This window comes from Scatophagus argus, chromosome 8 (genome assembly GCF_020382885.2).
Source record: "Scatophagus argus isolate fScaArg1 chromosome 8, fScaArg1.pri, whole genome shotgun sequence".
NCBI classification, from domain to species: Eukaryota; Metazoa; Chordata; class Actinopteri; family Scatophagidae; genus Scatophagus; species Scatophagus argus.
In genome coordinates, this window is record NC_058500.1 from 2,158,102 (window position 1) to 2,174,671 (window position 16,570).

General features: G+C 45.3%; 1 protein-coding gene across 2 annotated transcripts in view; it reads right to left on the minus strand.

Annotated features, from left to right (window-relative positions):
• The window catches only part of lama5 (laminin, alpha 5), a 72,852-nt gene that overhangs the window by 21,614 nt on the left and 34,668 nt on the right, over positions 1-16,570 (minus strand). The window contains exons 7-33 of one of the 2 annotated variants that reach the window (XM_046397294.1): positions 14,233-14,348; positions 10,850-10,968; positions 10,583-10,673; positions 10,315-10,449; positions 10,127-10,189; positions 9,531-9,671; positions 8,734-8,871; positions 8,444-8,578; positions 7,732-7,866; positions 7,411-7,548; positions 6,951-7,003; positions 6,508-6,607; positions 6,361-6,413; positions 6,011-6,116; positions 5,795-5,894; positions 5,061-5,217; positions 3,861-3,990; positions 3,455-3,597; positions 3,114-3,217; positions 2,813-2,966; positions 2,564-2,727; positions 1,852-1,960; positions 1,493-1,590; positions 1,194-1,407; positions 764-890; positions 525-664; positions 234-349 (exon numbers count right to left, since the gene is read on the minus strand). In XM_046397294.1, coding sequence (XP_046253250.1) covers positions 234-349; positions 525-664; positions 764-890; positions 1,194-1,407; positions 1,493-1,590; positions 1,852-1,960; positions 2,564-2,727; positions 2,813-2,966; positions 3,114-3,217; positions 3,455-3,597; positions 3,861-3,990; positions 5,061-5,217; positions 5,795-5,894; positions 6,011-6,116; positions 6,361-6,413; positions 6,508-6,607; positions 6,951-7,003; positions 7,411-7,548; positions 7,732-7,866; positions 8,444-8,578; positions 8,734-8,871; positions 9,531-9,671; positions 10,127-10,189; positions 10,315-10,449; positions 10,583-10,673; positions 10,850-10,968; positions 14,233-14,348 — 3,279 coding nt within the window. Of the gene's footprint in view, positions 1-233; positions 350-524; positions 665-763; positions 891-1,193; positions 1,408-1,492; positions 1,591-1,851; positions 1,961-2,563; positions 2,728-2,812; positions 2,967-3,113; positions 3,218-3,454; positions 3,598-3,860; positions 3,991-4,261; positions 4,401-5,060; positions 5,218-5,794; positions 5,895-6,010; positions 6,117-6,360; positions 6,414-6,507; positions 6,608-6,950; positions 7,004-7,410; positions 7,549-7,731; positions 7,867-8,443; positions 8,579-8,733; positions 8,872-9,530; positions 9,672-10,126; positions 10,190-10,314; positions 10,450-10,582; positions 10,674-10,849; positions 10,969-14,232; positions 14,349-16,570 lie in introns of both variants that reach the window. The other variant, XM_046397293.1, reaches the window with a different exon arrangement.

Genomic DNA, 16,570 nt, shown 5'->3' on the forward strand with positions numbered 1-16,570 from the left:
AGAGTCCTTCGTTCACATGTTGTCGAAGCAAATGCTGACGCATTTACACAGTTTTAGAGTATAAACAAAAGCATAGTTTAAGAAAATATGAGTGGTACCAAATCAAAGTATCTGTTCAACAGCATGTTTCTATTTCAATCTTAGTATGGAAAGCATGACAGCGACAGATCGTTTGCACCAAACAGAGACAGTCTTGCAAATTAAGTTGAACTGCATCCTGCTAAGACACTGACTTGATGTAGAAGCTGTTTTGGCCACAGTTGCTGATGAAGTCGTATGATTTATCCAGAGGTTCCTCGTTCAGGTAGCTGGAGCTGTAGCTCGCCTCGGGCACAACCAGGACGTAATCCTGAAGAGACGCAGCACATCAGACGCGGCGGGGGAGGAGGCCGAGGTAAGAGGGAGACAGATCATTTTACTTCATTTAGAGAAAACCCGGATAGAATTTGTGTTTGACAGAAAGGAGGGAAAAGTTACGTACAAGCAGATAATTTCGGAAATAAAAATGGTTTAGTAACACTTACCAGCCACAGCGTCTTGCCAGCAGGTATCTGAACTGTGAGGAAGACCTCATGGTCCGTCACATCCAGAATGATCTGATTCTCAGAGACCAGGACGTTGCGGCAGCCGTAAGCGTGGGGACAGAAGGAGGCGTTGGCGTGGCCTGATGTACAAGGAAACAAAAGGGTTGTTCACTGCTATGTATTTATTCCACACAGGATGACGCCGCCTGCGGCCCCCAGCACTCAGTACAAGCTCTTACCCTGCCAGATTCGTCCACCGTTAATGTAGACCTGCACAGGATAGGTGGGGTGGAGAGGCTGGTGGTAATGGAGGATGAAGACATAGCGACCCAGAGCGTGGACACGGGCCGAGTACATCGCGGCATTCTGGGTGAGGGTGTGATGGAGGAAGAGATGGTGATGTTTGGATGTCAGGAATATGCGTCATACAGTTTACTTTTGAAGGTCCGAGTCACTGCTGCTGGTGGGGAATTTTTAGCAGCTCTGATACAGCTCTCATGAAATGGACTGGCATTCTTCTTCTGGTAGTGTCCACACGACACAAGGACAACTCAGATTTCTGCTGGCCGAATTAGTGAACGGAGCCATTTTGAAATTACACTATAATTACGCAGTTTGGCCATTATGCCGAATTGCCTTTAAATTCTCATCCTCCATCAGCGTCTGTACCTGAGCCGAATCCAGCCGGACGTGGTCGTTGTTATCGGCCCCGTGGGGAGGTCTGTCTCCTCTCGACCAGGTTGGCTCATCGCTCTGGTGGGAGGACAGAGGAGGAGCTGCTGCAGGGGAGGCCTGGATGGGCTCCTGCATGGAGGAGCTCTGACCCTCCTTCAGGACCAGGGAGTCTGATGGTTTCTGGAAGTGTGAGGGGATGCAGGAGGAACTGGAGAAGGAAGACGGTTGAGAAAAATGTGAGTATAAATAAAGGACTTTTTAAGGTTGGTTTGGTTATTATACACTGACTTTACCTGTCAGGTGAGAACTGTCCATGAGTGCTGATGCAGTGGACTTTAGGTTCAACGTGCTCCATGGTGAACTGGTCTTTCGGCACCAGGTACACTTTGTGCTGAAGACAATAAAGAAACACATGGGTCGTGATAGATGGTTTTTCAGAGCTGATATTGATTGTTAGTGATCAAGGAGACCAATAACCAATATTAGGAATCGATTTGCAGTAAAAAATTAAATCTTTAAATCTAAAACCAAACTGAATAACTGGTGATGATAACTTTTAGCTATTTCCTTTGTCGTTTGTCTGTGTATACATCCCCAAATCTTCCTCTGTGCTCTAAACCATCTAATAACACAGAACCCCTCCAGTTCTCACCAGGAAGAAGTTGGCGTACTCGGAGGTGAGCTGGATCTCTGTGTTGGCAGGGAGAGAGAAGACGGCCACTCTCTTCTGTTCATCGATGGCCACAACTCGACACAGGAAGCTGCGCAAACACACACACACACACACACACAGTGATTAAGAGCTGTTGACTGACTTAATAAAGCCCAGACACTAACGGTGATCTGTGAACCAGCTGAGTCCACACACTCAGACCAGACCCAGTGTCCTCGGTTACACCCTCCATTGTGGGTGGAGAAGCTTTCATCCTCACTGCTCTTCATCACATCTATACAGCTCATTTCTAGCTGTCTTGTGACTGTGCTCATTTACAGCAGTTGTTTTGCATCACTTCCCATCCTGCATATGTGCAGCTCTCAGTGGACAGGAGAAGGAAGCCAGATGGATCCAGAAAAACAATGGCTTTAATTCAGGCTCAGGCATTAAGACTTTTTAAAAAAAGGTTTTTGAGCTCCATGTATTTACGTGTTTCCTGTAAAAACAGGAAGGTGGGGAGGGACTTGAACAGAGTCAGCTGATAAGACTGACAGCTGCATGGTGCAAGAAGGCCTGTCCGAGGACACACAGTAGGTATGGGACACGCCTTGTAACACGACACACCGCTGAAATGGTTCAGCTTAGGCAATAAAACTACTTCGCTGTCGTTTCCACCGAGGCATAAAAATCTAAAATGTTTCCTTTGTACCTGTACTTGCAGTGCATCAGGGTGACAAAGTGATGACGTGTTCGTGCTCCTGGCATGTTTACAGCGACAGACAGAGTTTCTGGGACTTCCTCCTCACTGGAATATTCAACTACCAGAACGTAGTCTCCAGCAGAAGGCAGACGCCCTCGCAGCTCGACGCTGATCTGCAGCACAATCACGGAGGAACGGTTATTCAAACTCTACTCTTGCACTGCACAGACATTTTCTGCGCATTTCCGCCCCTCTTACATCGTAGCCGCTGCAGACGGCCATGTCGGGGTGGCGTGGGGTGACCTTCTCAGTCGGGCAGGGGCGCGGCAGATGGTTATCTTTGACGCAGGTGGCATCGTTGCCTGAGATGGAAGGGAAGGAGTCCAGAGAAAGATACCTGTAGAGCAGACAGCTGGACACACAGGAGGAGACTGTGACTGACACTGGATGGAAATCGATCAGAATTATTTAACTAGATTCTGGTTAAAGGAACAGTTCAACATTTTGGAACTATGTATATTTGTTTTATTGCTGCGAGGTGCAGAGGAGACTGGTGTACTTGTGGTTGGCGTCAGGTACGGAGCTGTAGGTGCAGGGCTCAGTAACTTTGATCTGCAGGATGGGAGCTTCGTAGTAGGCACTGGGCAGCAGGACAAGGTAATCCTGAAGGCAAAACAGAGCATGAACACATTTATTAGGCATATGAACAACAAACACAAACTGTGAAAACCTGAAGTCACTTTGTCAACTTGTGCATACATTTGTGGGAGTTTTGGTGGACATAATACTTCAATTTTAATCAATACATCAACAAAACATGACAAGTGTTTGTAGAAATAGAGATGTGTAGCGTACGTGTGTGTGTGTTTGTGTGTGTGTGTGCGTGCGTGCGTGTCTTACCAACAGGATTCCTTCAGCCTCTATAACCACAGTCCAGGTTCCCGGGTTCAGGACAAACGGCTCCACAAAGTTGTTTTGGGGAACGTTGACAAAAGTCGGCTCCACACTGGGAGCAAAGACGATCTGTTTGGACTGCTCTGAGCCTAGAAAACACACACACGCATGTACGCACACACACACCAGAAACGTACGGTGTTATTAAATCTGACATGTAGTCAAAAGGGAGAGTTAAGTGAATACTGTAGAGAAGGCGCAGAGAAAATTACATTAATTACAACACCAAAACTACTGAAAATGTTTAAGAGAAGAAAATAATATTGTAAATTCTTTAACATACAAAAATGTGGAAAAACATACAGTCAAAAACTCTCACACTGATACTCGCTTGTGATTGGAGGAAACCTACCTCTGCGGTTGACCTGATAGGCTGTTATTTTACCGCTGGAGGTGGCGCCCTCAGAGTTTACGTATCTGAGGATGAAGCGAGTCAGATAGACGTCTGCCTCCTTCACATTAACCTGAAGCTTCACTGCAGTCTACAGGGATGAGTGGGAGGGGAGCAGCAGGAGGGACAGAAGAGGAAGTGTGGAGGGTAGAAGGAATGAATCCTCAGTCTTAAGTCCCTGAACTGATCTGATCTGTGGCCCTGACCGAGTTGAGGCCTCCACCGACAGCCACTCAAAACCACCAACCACCACACACACAGATCTCAGCTGGTACTCTGAGGTAGCTGAGATCGCTTCCTGTTCCGACGCTGGAACAAGTGACAGAAAGCCAGAACGAGGAAGAGCCCCACCCAGTACTTACAGTTGCCGCAGTAGTAGTTCCAGCCGTCCTCTATGACCGACACCCTGCCCAGAACATCTGAACCCCCCATGCTGGCGTAGCGTAGCACCACGTGGAAGAGGTCTGGAGAGCTGACCAACACCGTCACCAACACTTTGGACTGCCAAAGGACCAGCAAGTGAGGCAGCAGGCCAAAAGGAAACACCGTCACCACTACAACCACCCAGCAACCACTGACTGCGCTTTTACCCCCAAATACAACCCAACATATTTCTCTTTGGATTTCCACCTTTCAGCACAAACATCCATAGGAGCACAGAAGCTTTAAACCTCTGAAAAAATCTTTCCACAAGATCCACTTAATGCTTTCATTTCATTAACATGCATGTTTGTTGTCTTTCAACAAACATGCAAAATGAATTAAGCATAAAGCTTGAACTTTCAGGCCCATACCGAGACAAATTCTGCCGACTACTCCGTCAGCAGAGGACTGAGTGAATGTTAATGATGTATAAAAGGCTAAAGTGCTATGTCCTTTGGAGGTTCACTTGCTGAGAAGTAATTCTACCTCAGAGAAATATCCCTTTAAATGTCCATTTGACATTCATGCATTCATGCAGGAGAAGCACACATGATGGGCCACAGTCACAAAAACATGGCACAAAAACATCTAAATGTTACAATACTGCATTCATAACAAACACAACAACAGTAAACACGGGTTTCTTTCACAACAGTTTCTGTATGATCATTAGTACATCATATTGTCAACAAATCTGCACTGGATCCGTGAGTCCAGGTGAAAAGGTGAGGGTCCTACCTGGATGGGCGACATCTGAGCGTAACCTCTCCAGCTGAAGTCCGTGAACTCCAGAGGGTTGTAGCCAAATCGCACCGGTCGGCCATCCAGAGTTGATCCATCCTCAATCTCAAACTTCATGTGATGGAGGTCTGGGAAGTAATGATCTCGAGCAGGTCTGCAGACACAGTCAGATCCATTTAGAAGGCGAAAGACTGTTTTTCATCTAAATTAAGTTTATGAAATGGGGTAAGATATTTCCTGCCTGGGAGCGAGACAGTGAAATTACCTTCTTCTGCTGCCTTTTTGTACTTAGATGTCCTATTAAATTCCAACTGTAATGTAGTTGTAGAGTATTGAGGGCGTCTGCATCATTAAGAACACATTAACCCGTGGTAATGGTAACCTGCAGCACACTCCTTTCAAGCAATTCACAACAGGAGCATGCTCAGACCTGCCAACAGAACCTCTCTTTTGACTCCTTGTATGTTCTACACAGAAAATTTTACCTTTCAGATTTTAAAAGTCATTCAGTCCAGCTGATAAATCAAAATCAGTGTGCTGCTGACAGACATCAGGATGCAGAGGATTTGAGGTGATGTGATTAATAATTAAGACTGTTTTGTACATCTATGAACAGTGTCACATGTGTAACTGCATGTTTAACCGTTTGTAAATTTCTTGACTGGAACTGCTTAAGGATGCAAAAAGAATTTTGGTGTACAACAAATACTATAAGCAGCTGTTAAACTCACAGGTTACACTTCGGTCCGTCCACGTTGGGCCTGCAGCGGCAACGGCCTTGCCTCCCCTCGCACGACTGACCGAGCGAGCCTCCAACGTCGCACTGGCAACCTGAAGACACAACATGCAACATGCAAATACAGCATGGCAGCATCGCAGCTTTTGTTTTAATGCAACACCAACGGTTAAAAAGTGTTTTAAAACACAGAGTCCTGGTGAAAACTCACCGTGGCAGCCAAAGTAGTTCTGCTCCTGCAGGTTGTAGTAACCATCTTTACAGGTGGAGCAGGTTCCACTGCAAGCGTTTGGCTTGCAGTGGCACTGACCAGTTTCCTGCAAAGAAGACATTATGACTACCGTAACAATGATCACCATGTCCCCTGTTTAGAAATGACAAAATAACAAAAATATAAAATATTACATGCACAAATTGCCATCATACCACCTGACGCTTGATTAAGGGTGCAACTTAAAAAATGGATCCAATAGTGGGTCTGAAGTACGACTAACTTGCGCCAGTACAGACAGGAAGTCATTTCCAGAGGAAGAGTTTTAATCTGAAGTTTGATCTGCTCACCTGTGCACACTCAGCCACACTGCTGATGGTACCTGCGATGTTACACTCACAGTCTGAAAGAGAAAGACAACATAAAGACTTACAATTACTTAACATATCAAACCAGTGAACCGTGTGTGAGCTGTGTATCAGTGTGTTTGTTCTCACTGGAGCAGCCATCCGGAGTGTCAGGGGAGAGGTTCCAGTACAGAGGTTTACACCTGTCGCAGGCCGGGCCCTCCACATGGACACGGCACTCACACTGGCCCTAGGAGGACCACAATAAAGCGACAAATCTGTACGTGCTGCGGGTAAAATGGTAAATATTCCATATGGACGCTTGTCTCACAATGAAGCAATCAGAAACGTGTAAAAGTGTCAACATGGAGAGAAAATGCTGGTTTTGCTTATAGTCTTACATTCATGCTTATCCCTACACCTCCTGAAGTTAACACATTAGTTTCCCCAACTCTGAGGCTTATTTATGCTGCATATAAATTAAAACTATAACTTATCTGACCTGCTCGTTGGAGCTATTTGGGGTCACAGTTTATTTTAGATGTAATTTGTATTAAAAAAAGGTGACATGAAATAAAGACAATGAAACTCACCACCGGCGGCTGCACCACATACTGAACGGAGCCGAAAGGGTGGCAGGTGCCAGCTTTACATGACAAAGAAACAGACATTACTGAAACAACAAGTCGAAATGCACACAGATGATCCACACTGATGTTTTCAAGTTACCAGGAGGGTCACAGTAAGTCTTTACTCATCAAATGTTTACAGTCACTGTCAACTTCTATATGTTGTATCAGCACGTAGAGTCCAATGATGAGCTTTTCCTCCATGGTGAGAGTTTGTTTTGTTTTGTTTCAAGTAACGTTAATATCACCTGAAGAAACATGAGACTGAAGCTCAGTGTGAACAGGAAGTTAACATTTTGAAGCCTGAAACTCAGCAATTAATAGACAAAAGCTGCTCTGTAGCTCACGTCACCTGCGTTGTGTCAGGCAGACAGAGCATTTGTCTGTGTTTACTTTACTTAACTTTGTGTGTGTGTGTTATTACCTTGGCAGGTGGGGAAGCCGTAGGAGCTGTGTGCACAGCGGTCACACCTGAGTCCCACTACGTTGGGCAGACACACACACTGACCGGTCACCTGGTCGCAGGTGGTGTAGCGGGAGCCTTCTGCAGAGCACTGACAGGCTGCAACACATTGGAACCCCAGTCATTCCTCTGTCCCGTACTGATTTGTTTGGTATTCGTACGTCAAGCTTTACAAACAATACAAAGCTTAGGTGTTTCTATTCGCGTGTAGCAGGTGAAATAACTTCCTGCGGGAGAGAACCAGGCAGGAGTTTAAGACGTTGCTGCAGTTCAGTGACTTACGTGTGCAGCTGGGGTAACCGTAGTAACCGGGAGCACACTGGTCACATGACGCTCCGCTGTAATTGGGCCGGCAGTGGCAGTGACCTGATGCAGTACAGCTGGTGTCCAATGAGGTACGAGGATCACAGGCGCACACTGAGGAAACAGGAAGTGAGACATCTTGTTACAGGACAAACACGGTGCAGTAAAAATGAAGTACATGTAGATGTATGGGTACTGCATGTAGATGTATGGGTACTGCATGTAGATGTATGGGTACTGCATGTCCCTGGATTGACTTGTTGCTGGAACGGATGGTATTGTATGTACTGATGGTTGTAGGACTCTTTATTGGACTTAACAGATCAAATTCTGATTCATTTCAGGGGGCAGCTGTGTCAAAAGTGTCTTTTTTGGTCACCGGGTGTCATGTAATCCTGCAGCATCAGGTGTGGCCACGATGTCCCACAGCACAGCAGCTTTCCTGGGGGCTGACAACATTATGTCCTCTACCATCCAACGTTTTCATTTTGACGATTTGATTCGTAGCTTCAATATTTTGTCCATTTCTGCAGCTGGATTTATTTGACTTTACGCTGGAAGGGCGTAACCCCAATAAAGTGTCATAAAATTTAACGAGGCGATGTAACACTTCATAAGAAGGTGCGTAAGGTGAAGTGTTTCCATGTGTGTGTGTGTGTGTGTGTGTGTGTGTGTGTGTGTGTGTGTGTACCTCGACAGTCGGGGTAGGAGTGGAATCCAGATCGGCACTGTTCACATCGAGGACCCTGAAACTCTGGTTTGCAGAGACAACCACCGGACGCATCGCAGCCTTCAGGCAAAGAGCCGACTGCACTGCAACCACACACTGCAGAGAGAAGATCACACGGCTATTGATCACGTGTCTGCTCACGCACAGAACACGTTTACAGACAGGAAGTCCGTACAGACAGAGACAACAGATGAATAGATGATCGGCGCCAGAATGAAACAAGTTTTTCACAGCAAAGAGACACGACTCACGCTGGCAGAGCGGGTAGTTGAAGTAGCCCGGCGCACACTGGTCGCACTGGTAACCCTGGAAACCACTCCGACACACGCTGTGACCGGTCACCAAGTCACATGACCCGTCCAGGCAGCCGGGACCTGAACACTGACAGGCTGCAGGAATACACACACGCAAGAACAGGGTATAATATGTGTGAACGAGTTTATTTCATTTTATTTTAATTACGTGCTTGTGTGTTGAACAGCTTCACTGACTGAAGGTGTGAAACACTGCTTACTGGAATGCTGTTTATTCAGGAGCGAGTGTGTGTGTGTGTGTGTGTGTGTGGCGGCTCCTGGGTGGTAAACTAAAACAGGATGAACAAACAAACCGATAAATAAAGTGTCTGGAATTCCTGACTGTGTTTGTGTATTTGTATTTTTTGTCTGTCTTTTAAACTGCTGCCGTGTAGAAACTCTTAAACCATAAAACCTAAACCAGCTTAGTGCCTTTTGTGAGGAGGAGCAAATGTTGCAGCCAGTAACTGCAGTTAAATATCCAATGTTTAGAATTTCTGCATCGTGTCTAAAAACAGCTAAAACTTTCTTATGGATATTTTTTCAAGTTGCGGTGCTACATTATGCTTACACTGTTGACAAAACAAGACGTTGCACTGTAGGATATCTGAGCATTTTTCAGTGTTTTCTCATGTTTTATAGACCAAAGTCTTCTCAGATAAATCAAGAAATTGTAAAACTAATAACCGATGATAAAAACGGAGGTCAGTTGCTGCCCTAACATATTTCAGTCTTCCCATGTGAGCATCTCTCACCCTGACAGTTGAGTCCATAGAAACCTGGAGCACAGGTGTCGCAGTGGTCACCAGTGAACCCTGCCTTGCAGACGCAGGTCCGGGTCCGGGGGTCCGGCCTGCAGGAGTTGTCCACAGTACCGGCTGCGCTGCACTCGCAGTCTGCAGACAGACAACAGAAACAGGTGTGTGACCCGTGTGCCGCTTCTTGTAAATAAAGTTATTTAACCCGATGAGGAGAACAGCAGTTTAACAAAACAACACAGCAGAAATTTGTTCAAAGTTCTCCTCCGCGATGAGAATAAACTAAACTCCCCTCAGTAAGCCAAACACGAACACGACTGGACTCGACAGAGTTCTGCTCCAGCTTATCACATTTCACTGTAATTCCATTAACACACAACACCTCAAAACTGCCCACAAACATCTGACTCGGAGCAAAAACATCAACAGCTGAACAGGTGAGAGGAGAACAAGCAGACAGTTTCTTTCATTCCATCACATACTTCTAAATATCAGGACTGAATCCATTCCTTCCAGGCTTTATTAACCAATCCAGATCCAAAAGCAATGAAAGGACAACACACATGCAAAATAAACAAAAAGAAATAACTCACTGATGATCTCTCCTGCTGGTTTGGCCTCTCCATTGTTGTTGTTGGTGGGGTAGGAGGGGATGGCTGTTGGACAGAGAGGGAGAAATTAGAGGCCAATTTTCACATCTTTAACTGTAATTTTCAGTTTCCACTTCGGTGGTGGATAAGCTCAGGGCTCAGATTCACGGGGTGTTGTCGCTGTGACTCACGGTAACACTCAGGGAAGTTCATGTAGCCGGTGGCGCAGGAGTCGCACTTCTCTCCGGTGTAGTTTGGCTTGCAGAAACAGCGACCGGTCAGATCCTCGCAGGTACCGTCAGTAAACTCTGACTCACAGTCGCAGCCTGCAGAGACGCAGCAGGAGGAAGGAGGTGAGACAAACGGGACAAAAACGAGGAAGGATTAAAAGGTATCCAATCCAAACGACAGATTACATCATCATCATCATGGTGGATCATGTGATGTGACGTCACTCACGTGAGCAGGCCAGCGGGGACTCGATGGAGTGGTCGGGTGACCTGTAGTAGGTGGGGATGCAGCGCTCACAATTCACTCCGGTGGTGTGATGCTGAAAGGGAGGAGTTTACATCACAGTTTGCTCGTCATCATCAGCCATCGGTTGAGAAGAGAAGCTCAGAACACAAAGTACGGATGAAGTAATTCGTTGTTTGATATTTTAACAGGCAAACACGACGGAAAACAGACCGCCGCTCAGTGAGAAGACTGCAGCACGGCGTTCGTTACCTGACAGTTGAGGCAGACTCCTCCTCCTCTGAGGTGGCCGTGGATGTCCAGACTTCCTCTGCTCTGATCCACCTCGGGGTCGTAGTAACAGTCAAACGAGTGACGGTGACAGTTACAAGCTGAAACACACCGTGAAATGGACAACACGGACGAAACGGTCGTACAGGTGAATCTCTGTGAAGGTTTGAAATATCTAAAGCATCTTTTTTTAACAGTTATTCCAACAAGATAAAGCCATTAAACCGCTAATAAACTCATGATGACAATCACACTAAATGACCAACCAAAACCGAGCAATCTGTGTGGTGATGGCGACAGTGAGATGCAGTTGAAAAGCTCCAGAAAAAGTTGGTGAGAGTGACTGAGTTACTTTTATTTATTTTTTTTATATACCCATCGATACATGGTCAGGGTAATTTAAAGCTAACAGGCTGTTGATGTTAGCTTCTCCAACAGTTGCAGGTTAAGAAGCCCAGGTTAAGATTTCAGGGTTGATGTCGTTTCCTTTCTTCACTGCACAGAGGATGTTATTTTAATAGCTTCTTTGAATTCAGGACAGGTCTATGCCATCCTAACTCTGCACTTCAGAGAATCCAGAGTGACACGCTAAACTGAGTTAATATAGGATTTGAGCCCAGAATAAAAACTGCTGCAAGAAAAGAGTCACCAAGCAGGAGAAAGTAAAGACGATGAGAGGGAGGACAAGAAACGAGTCAGGACTTCAGTTACTGATGAGTACAGAAGCAGATATCTGGTTGAGCTGTGGACAGAATCAGTCTTCATTATCTAACAGTCAGAATCACAGCCACACAAAGTGCTTCATTTGTTCTTCACGGATGTGTTTATGTGACGTGTTGCTGTTGTGAAAGCCCTCCATCAGGTGTTCACTCTGGGTGGGATAAAACACACTCTGCTGAGGATCACATTCAGTATGTTTCCAAACAAATCAAGCTGTAATTAACAACCACACAAGATTAATCATTTCCTGAAGGCCCATTTGATGAAAGTCACTTATCAGACACTTTAAAGCAGAAGCAGGAAGGTCGGGGAAATTTCATGAGTCATGAAAGGCTTATTTCATGTGTGACTGCAGTCGGTGATCAAAGACTGCGGCAGACTCTTTCAGAGCCCACATGCTTTTCTTTGCAGCTTGACTTTTAGAAGCTGCACAGTCAAAGAGTTGGGAGAAAAACAACACAACACAAGCTGAAGTGTGGATTTCTGTCTGTGCTGGAAGGCGCTTCGCACACCGACGCTTCCACTAATTTATTAACCAAAGTAAATAACTCTGAGATGAATGTATATTTTGTGCTTAGTGTGAACATCTGGTTTCTCTCTGGTTCAACGTAAAATCTCTTCAACTTCAGTCTCACCTTTCACAACCTTCCACACAGCCACCATGTAGCCCATAAAGTCTTCCCTCTGAAAACATCTCTGAATGCAGATGTTGAGATGTTTATTTAGCCGTACGAATGCAAGAATCACTAACCAAACCAAACCTAACAAACTAAGACAAAAGTGACAAGAAAACACACCTTTTAAGTTCCTGTCTGACTGATGCTTTTCATTATGTCAGTAAAGACAAACAGAAGCCAAAATGTAAAGCAACAATTAAGCATTTTGGGAAAAACGCTTCACTGCTTTCTTGCTGAGAGTTACTCAGCTTAGCTTAGCTTAGCATAAAGACCGGAAACAAGGGAAAACGGATAGCCTGGCTCTGACCAAAATAACCAAACACCTCAAAAGCTTAATAAGGAGTAAAGTATATCTCATCTGTTTAATCCCCACAAAAACCAAATGGAGTCTTGTGACAACCACGTTTGTGCTTGTGTGCCTGACTCCTTTGCCTCTGATGACAAAAGACGACTGGAAGTCTAGCAGCCTGTGTGTGCACACACTCAGAGATTAAACACATCTTGCTTACTCTCGGATAAAGAAAGAACCGCCTGCTTAAGATGCACACGTGCATTAAACCCGGAACAGCCTCTCCTCTTCATACAGAGTCAGTTTGTTCTTATCTGACCCTCAGCGCCTGAGAGGTGCCAGCTGAATAAACCAGCGCTCCTTTATCCTGCAGCTCCTGATAGCGGAGAGGGTTTATTTTATCAGACCTGTTTTTCTCTTTCTAGAAACCAAGCAAGAAATATCTAAAAAAGACCTTTCAGGACTATCCAGAGCAGCGAGCCAGTCAAGCGATAAACGAAGCAGAGCAGAATAACTCGACCTGTGAACAGAACAAAGTCGCGCCTGCAGAGCTTCACTCAGCTGAACTCGTGATGGCTGCTAAAAGTGATCACCTTGTTAATGCTGCCTTGAGGCTGTGACGGAGCTGCCGTGGGATGCGTCAACGTGCACTATGTTCATGTACAAAAGCTGATATTTTGGAGCTACGTGCTCGTGTAACCCAAGCAGACTTTACAGCACACGTATGACTTTGAGCAGTTTGTCCACACGCCGACTAAAAAAAGAGGAAAATCCCACCGCAGTTTTCTTCATATCACGCAGCCCTTCGGTGACCCGTTTGTCATTGTGATACCCGTGTTGGTCCTTGTTAAATATAACAACAGCTTTGATAACAGACATGTAAATATAACCAGAGGTTTGATAACACAGAGACACCTGACAGACTGCGACAGCTCACAGTCACAGACAGTTTCAGGGCACCGTCAAAGCTTTTAGTGGACGACTTCTACTAAAGTCTCCTGGTGTCTGCATGCAAGTATTATAAATCAGACAGGACACTGATCCCACATCTTCAATGACTTCAATATGCATGCGAGAGAAGAGAACGACCCTGGAAACACGACGTCTAAATGTCTCACTGACAGCTTGCTTCAACAAATTTGAAAATCTGAGGTTTAACCTGACACACTGAAAAGTCATTGTGAGAGCACAGGAACAGTTTGGCTTTGGGTCATTCTTATTCCACTGACGAGTGACTTGAGAATCATCTGCGTTTAAACATGCTTTTAAAACATGCAAGCAACATTTTTTTCTTTCTTTAGTGTAATTGTTAACAGAGGGGCCAACAAGGGTTTTTCATCTGACCGTAAAGTGTTAACAATCTGTGCTGGCCGGACCAACATGTCTTAGAGAGAAGGATCCCCCTGCACAGATATTTCAGGACAAGAAAACATTTAAACCTCTCAAAACACTAAAACATGTGACACAGTTCAGATGTGTGAAAGTTATCAAGAAACCCAGCAGCAGCACCGCAGCTCATGTGTCTGTGCAACCTCGTTAAATTAGGGCCAACTAGTTCTGTTGAACCAACACATGAAAGAAAACACATTCCTCTGCAGGGATCACTGGTTACACTGTGTGTGTGTGTGTGTGTGCGTGTGACACACACGAGTCAGTGCGTGGCGTCAGGCTGTACTCACGTTCACACTCGTTGGCGCTGTAGGTCGTGGCCGGTTTCCACGGTAACTGGTTGTGTCCAGGGCAACACCGGTCACAAGACACGCCGCAGGTGTTGTGCTGACAGTCACACTGTAACCTGTAGAGGACAACACCAACCTCAGAATGATGGAGCGGTTCACACACATGAAGTTTGATTTTGACTTCAGCTCTTAATGTTCCTCATTAACACTTTGACACACGCGCACACGTACATGCACACACACACAAGGCTGAACTGCTCCATGGTATGTTCCTATCTCAGCCCATTGTGTTTTGGGTAAAACACTGTTTGAACTTTTATTCACAAGTTCACATTCCTCCTGCTCTTGGCCTGCTACTGTCACTTCAGAGACAAAGAAAGAAAGAAAGTGTGGCATAGAAAAGTTAAAACAGACCCCCCAACAATGAAAGAGTTAATCTTCCTCCTCCATCGACAGCGGCTGACTGCTTCGCCCCGGTTTTTAATCGGATTAGTCTGTAAACCTGCGGCCTGCCGAGCGGTGGCCAAAACACAGCAGGGAGAGAGAACAAACCCTCTTAACACTATTCTCTCATCTCCCCGAGTCCTCTTAAGCGGTCAAAGAGAGACAAACACATTGGACTGGAGTCACAGAAGTGAGAGGTGCGATCAAAAGGAAGCAAAACAAATGCAAGAAAATCACCTTTTCTGTAAAAACTCTGATTCCAATCCTAAAACAACTATTTAAAAAAACAGAAATGTCTCAAGATGAAGTTCAAAGCACTGTAGTTCCCATAATTTAACATCTGGCCTCGGGACAACAAATGTGCGCCTTTGGCCAGCGGTGGCACATTTCCAGTAATGTCCGTCGGTAATAAATAAGCTTTTCCGCTCCTGACTGGGTGAATCATCTCTAACTGCTCCGACCTTCAGTTTCACCTCAGATTCTAAAAACACGGCAGCTCTTTTGTCTGAATAAACTGAAGACTGCAGCTACAAAATCATACCAGATTTGGTTTCGACAGTCACTCGTTTTCTGTTCCTGGAGTTGTCAGTTAGGCTTCATTTCAAATTTGTATATATTTTTTTTTACACATCACAGCACCTTGACCAGCTGAATTTCCCCACCCAGTATAATAAAGCTTGACTTGACCCTGATACAAACAAGTTCGATGATTGAGATGTAGAAGAACTGAATAGGCGATGTTCTTTTTGGGAGGTCGTTTCATTGTGCTCTGGTGTGTGCGTGTGTGTATCGTGTTTCAGCAGGCTGATTGTGTTTCCAGCTTTCACCTTCACCATCAGATGCTGTCGTTCAGCCGATGCCTCACAACTGAATTCACACGCTCACTCATGCATCCCTCAGCTCTCTCGCCCTCCGGCCTTCTTTTCCTTCCCTCTCTGGCGAGCAGCTCCGCTCAAGCGCTTTAGGAAATGACTTTCAATGGAGGGTTTACATCCAAATTCACTACTTCCTGGTTTCGATCGTTAGCTGTGGGCCAGCAGCTTCCTGACTGAGGGTCATTTCCCAAAAGGGCTATAATTTCACTTTTTAATTGAACTCAACATAGTTTTGCCTTAAAAGCACACTCACATACACATTTTGTTTGCTGAGTGATTTTTAGTTTTCTTTGGTTTACCTCATTTCTTAACAGCATATTATTATTTGAATCTAACTGGAGGAGCTCTAATTCCCTGAAACAACAAGGACCCTGAACAAGACATCAAACACCAGAGCTACACCACTTAGACAAAAGTATTGGGACACCTGAACATTAATCATTCACATTCTAAACACACAAACAGCTTTGCAGCCATAACAGCTTCCACTCTTCTGGGAAGGTTGTCCACAAAGGTGTCCCAAAGGTGTTGGATGGGGTTGAGGTCAGGGCTCTGTGTGGGCCAGTCAAGTTCTTCCATACCAAACTCATCCAACCATGTCTTTATGGAGCTTTGCTTTGTGCACTGGGGCACAGTCAAGCTGGAATAGAAAAGGGCCTTCAACAAACTGTTGCCACAAAGTTGGAAGCATAGCATTGTCCAAAATGTCTTGGTATGCTGAAGCACTAAGATTTCCCTTCACTGGAAGTCAGGGGCCGAGCCCAAACCCTGAGAAACTGACCCACACCGCACCTGGATTCAGTAATAAAGAGATACTAGAAACAGATAACTTATCTTGTGTGCTGCGTTAAATGGCACTCGATCAACTTGGTTTTATCAACTGGCAAGTTTTATTGAGACAAGATGGCGGAGTTCCAAAAAGAAATGTTGACAAAAGAGAAAAAAAGGTTTATTTTGAGCAGGCTGTAGGATGTGGACTTGTGGAGTCTGTGTAAACCTAACAACTAACATCAGCAGAG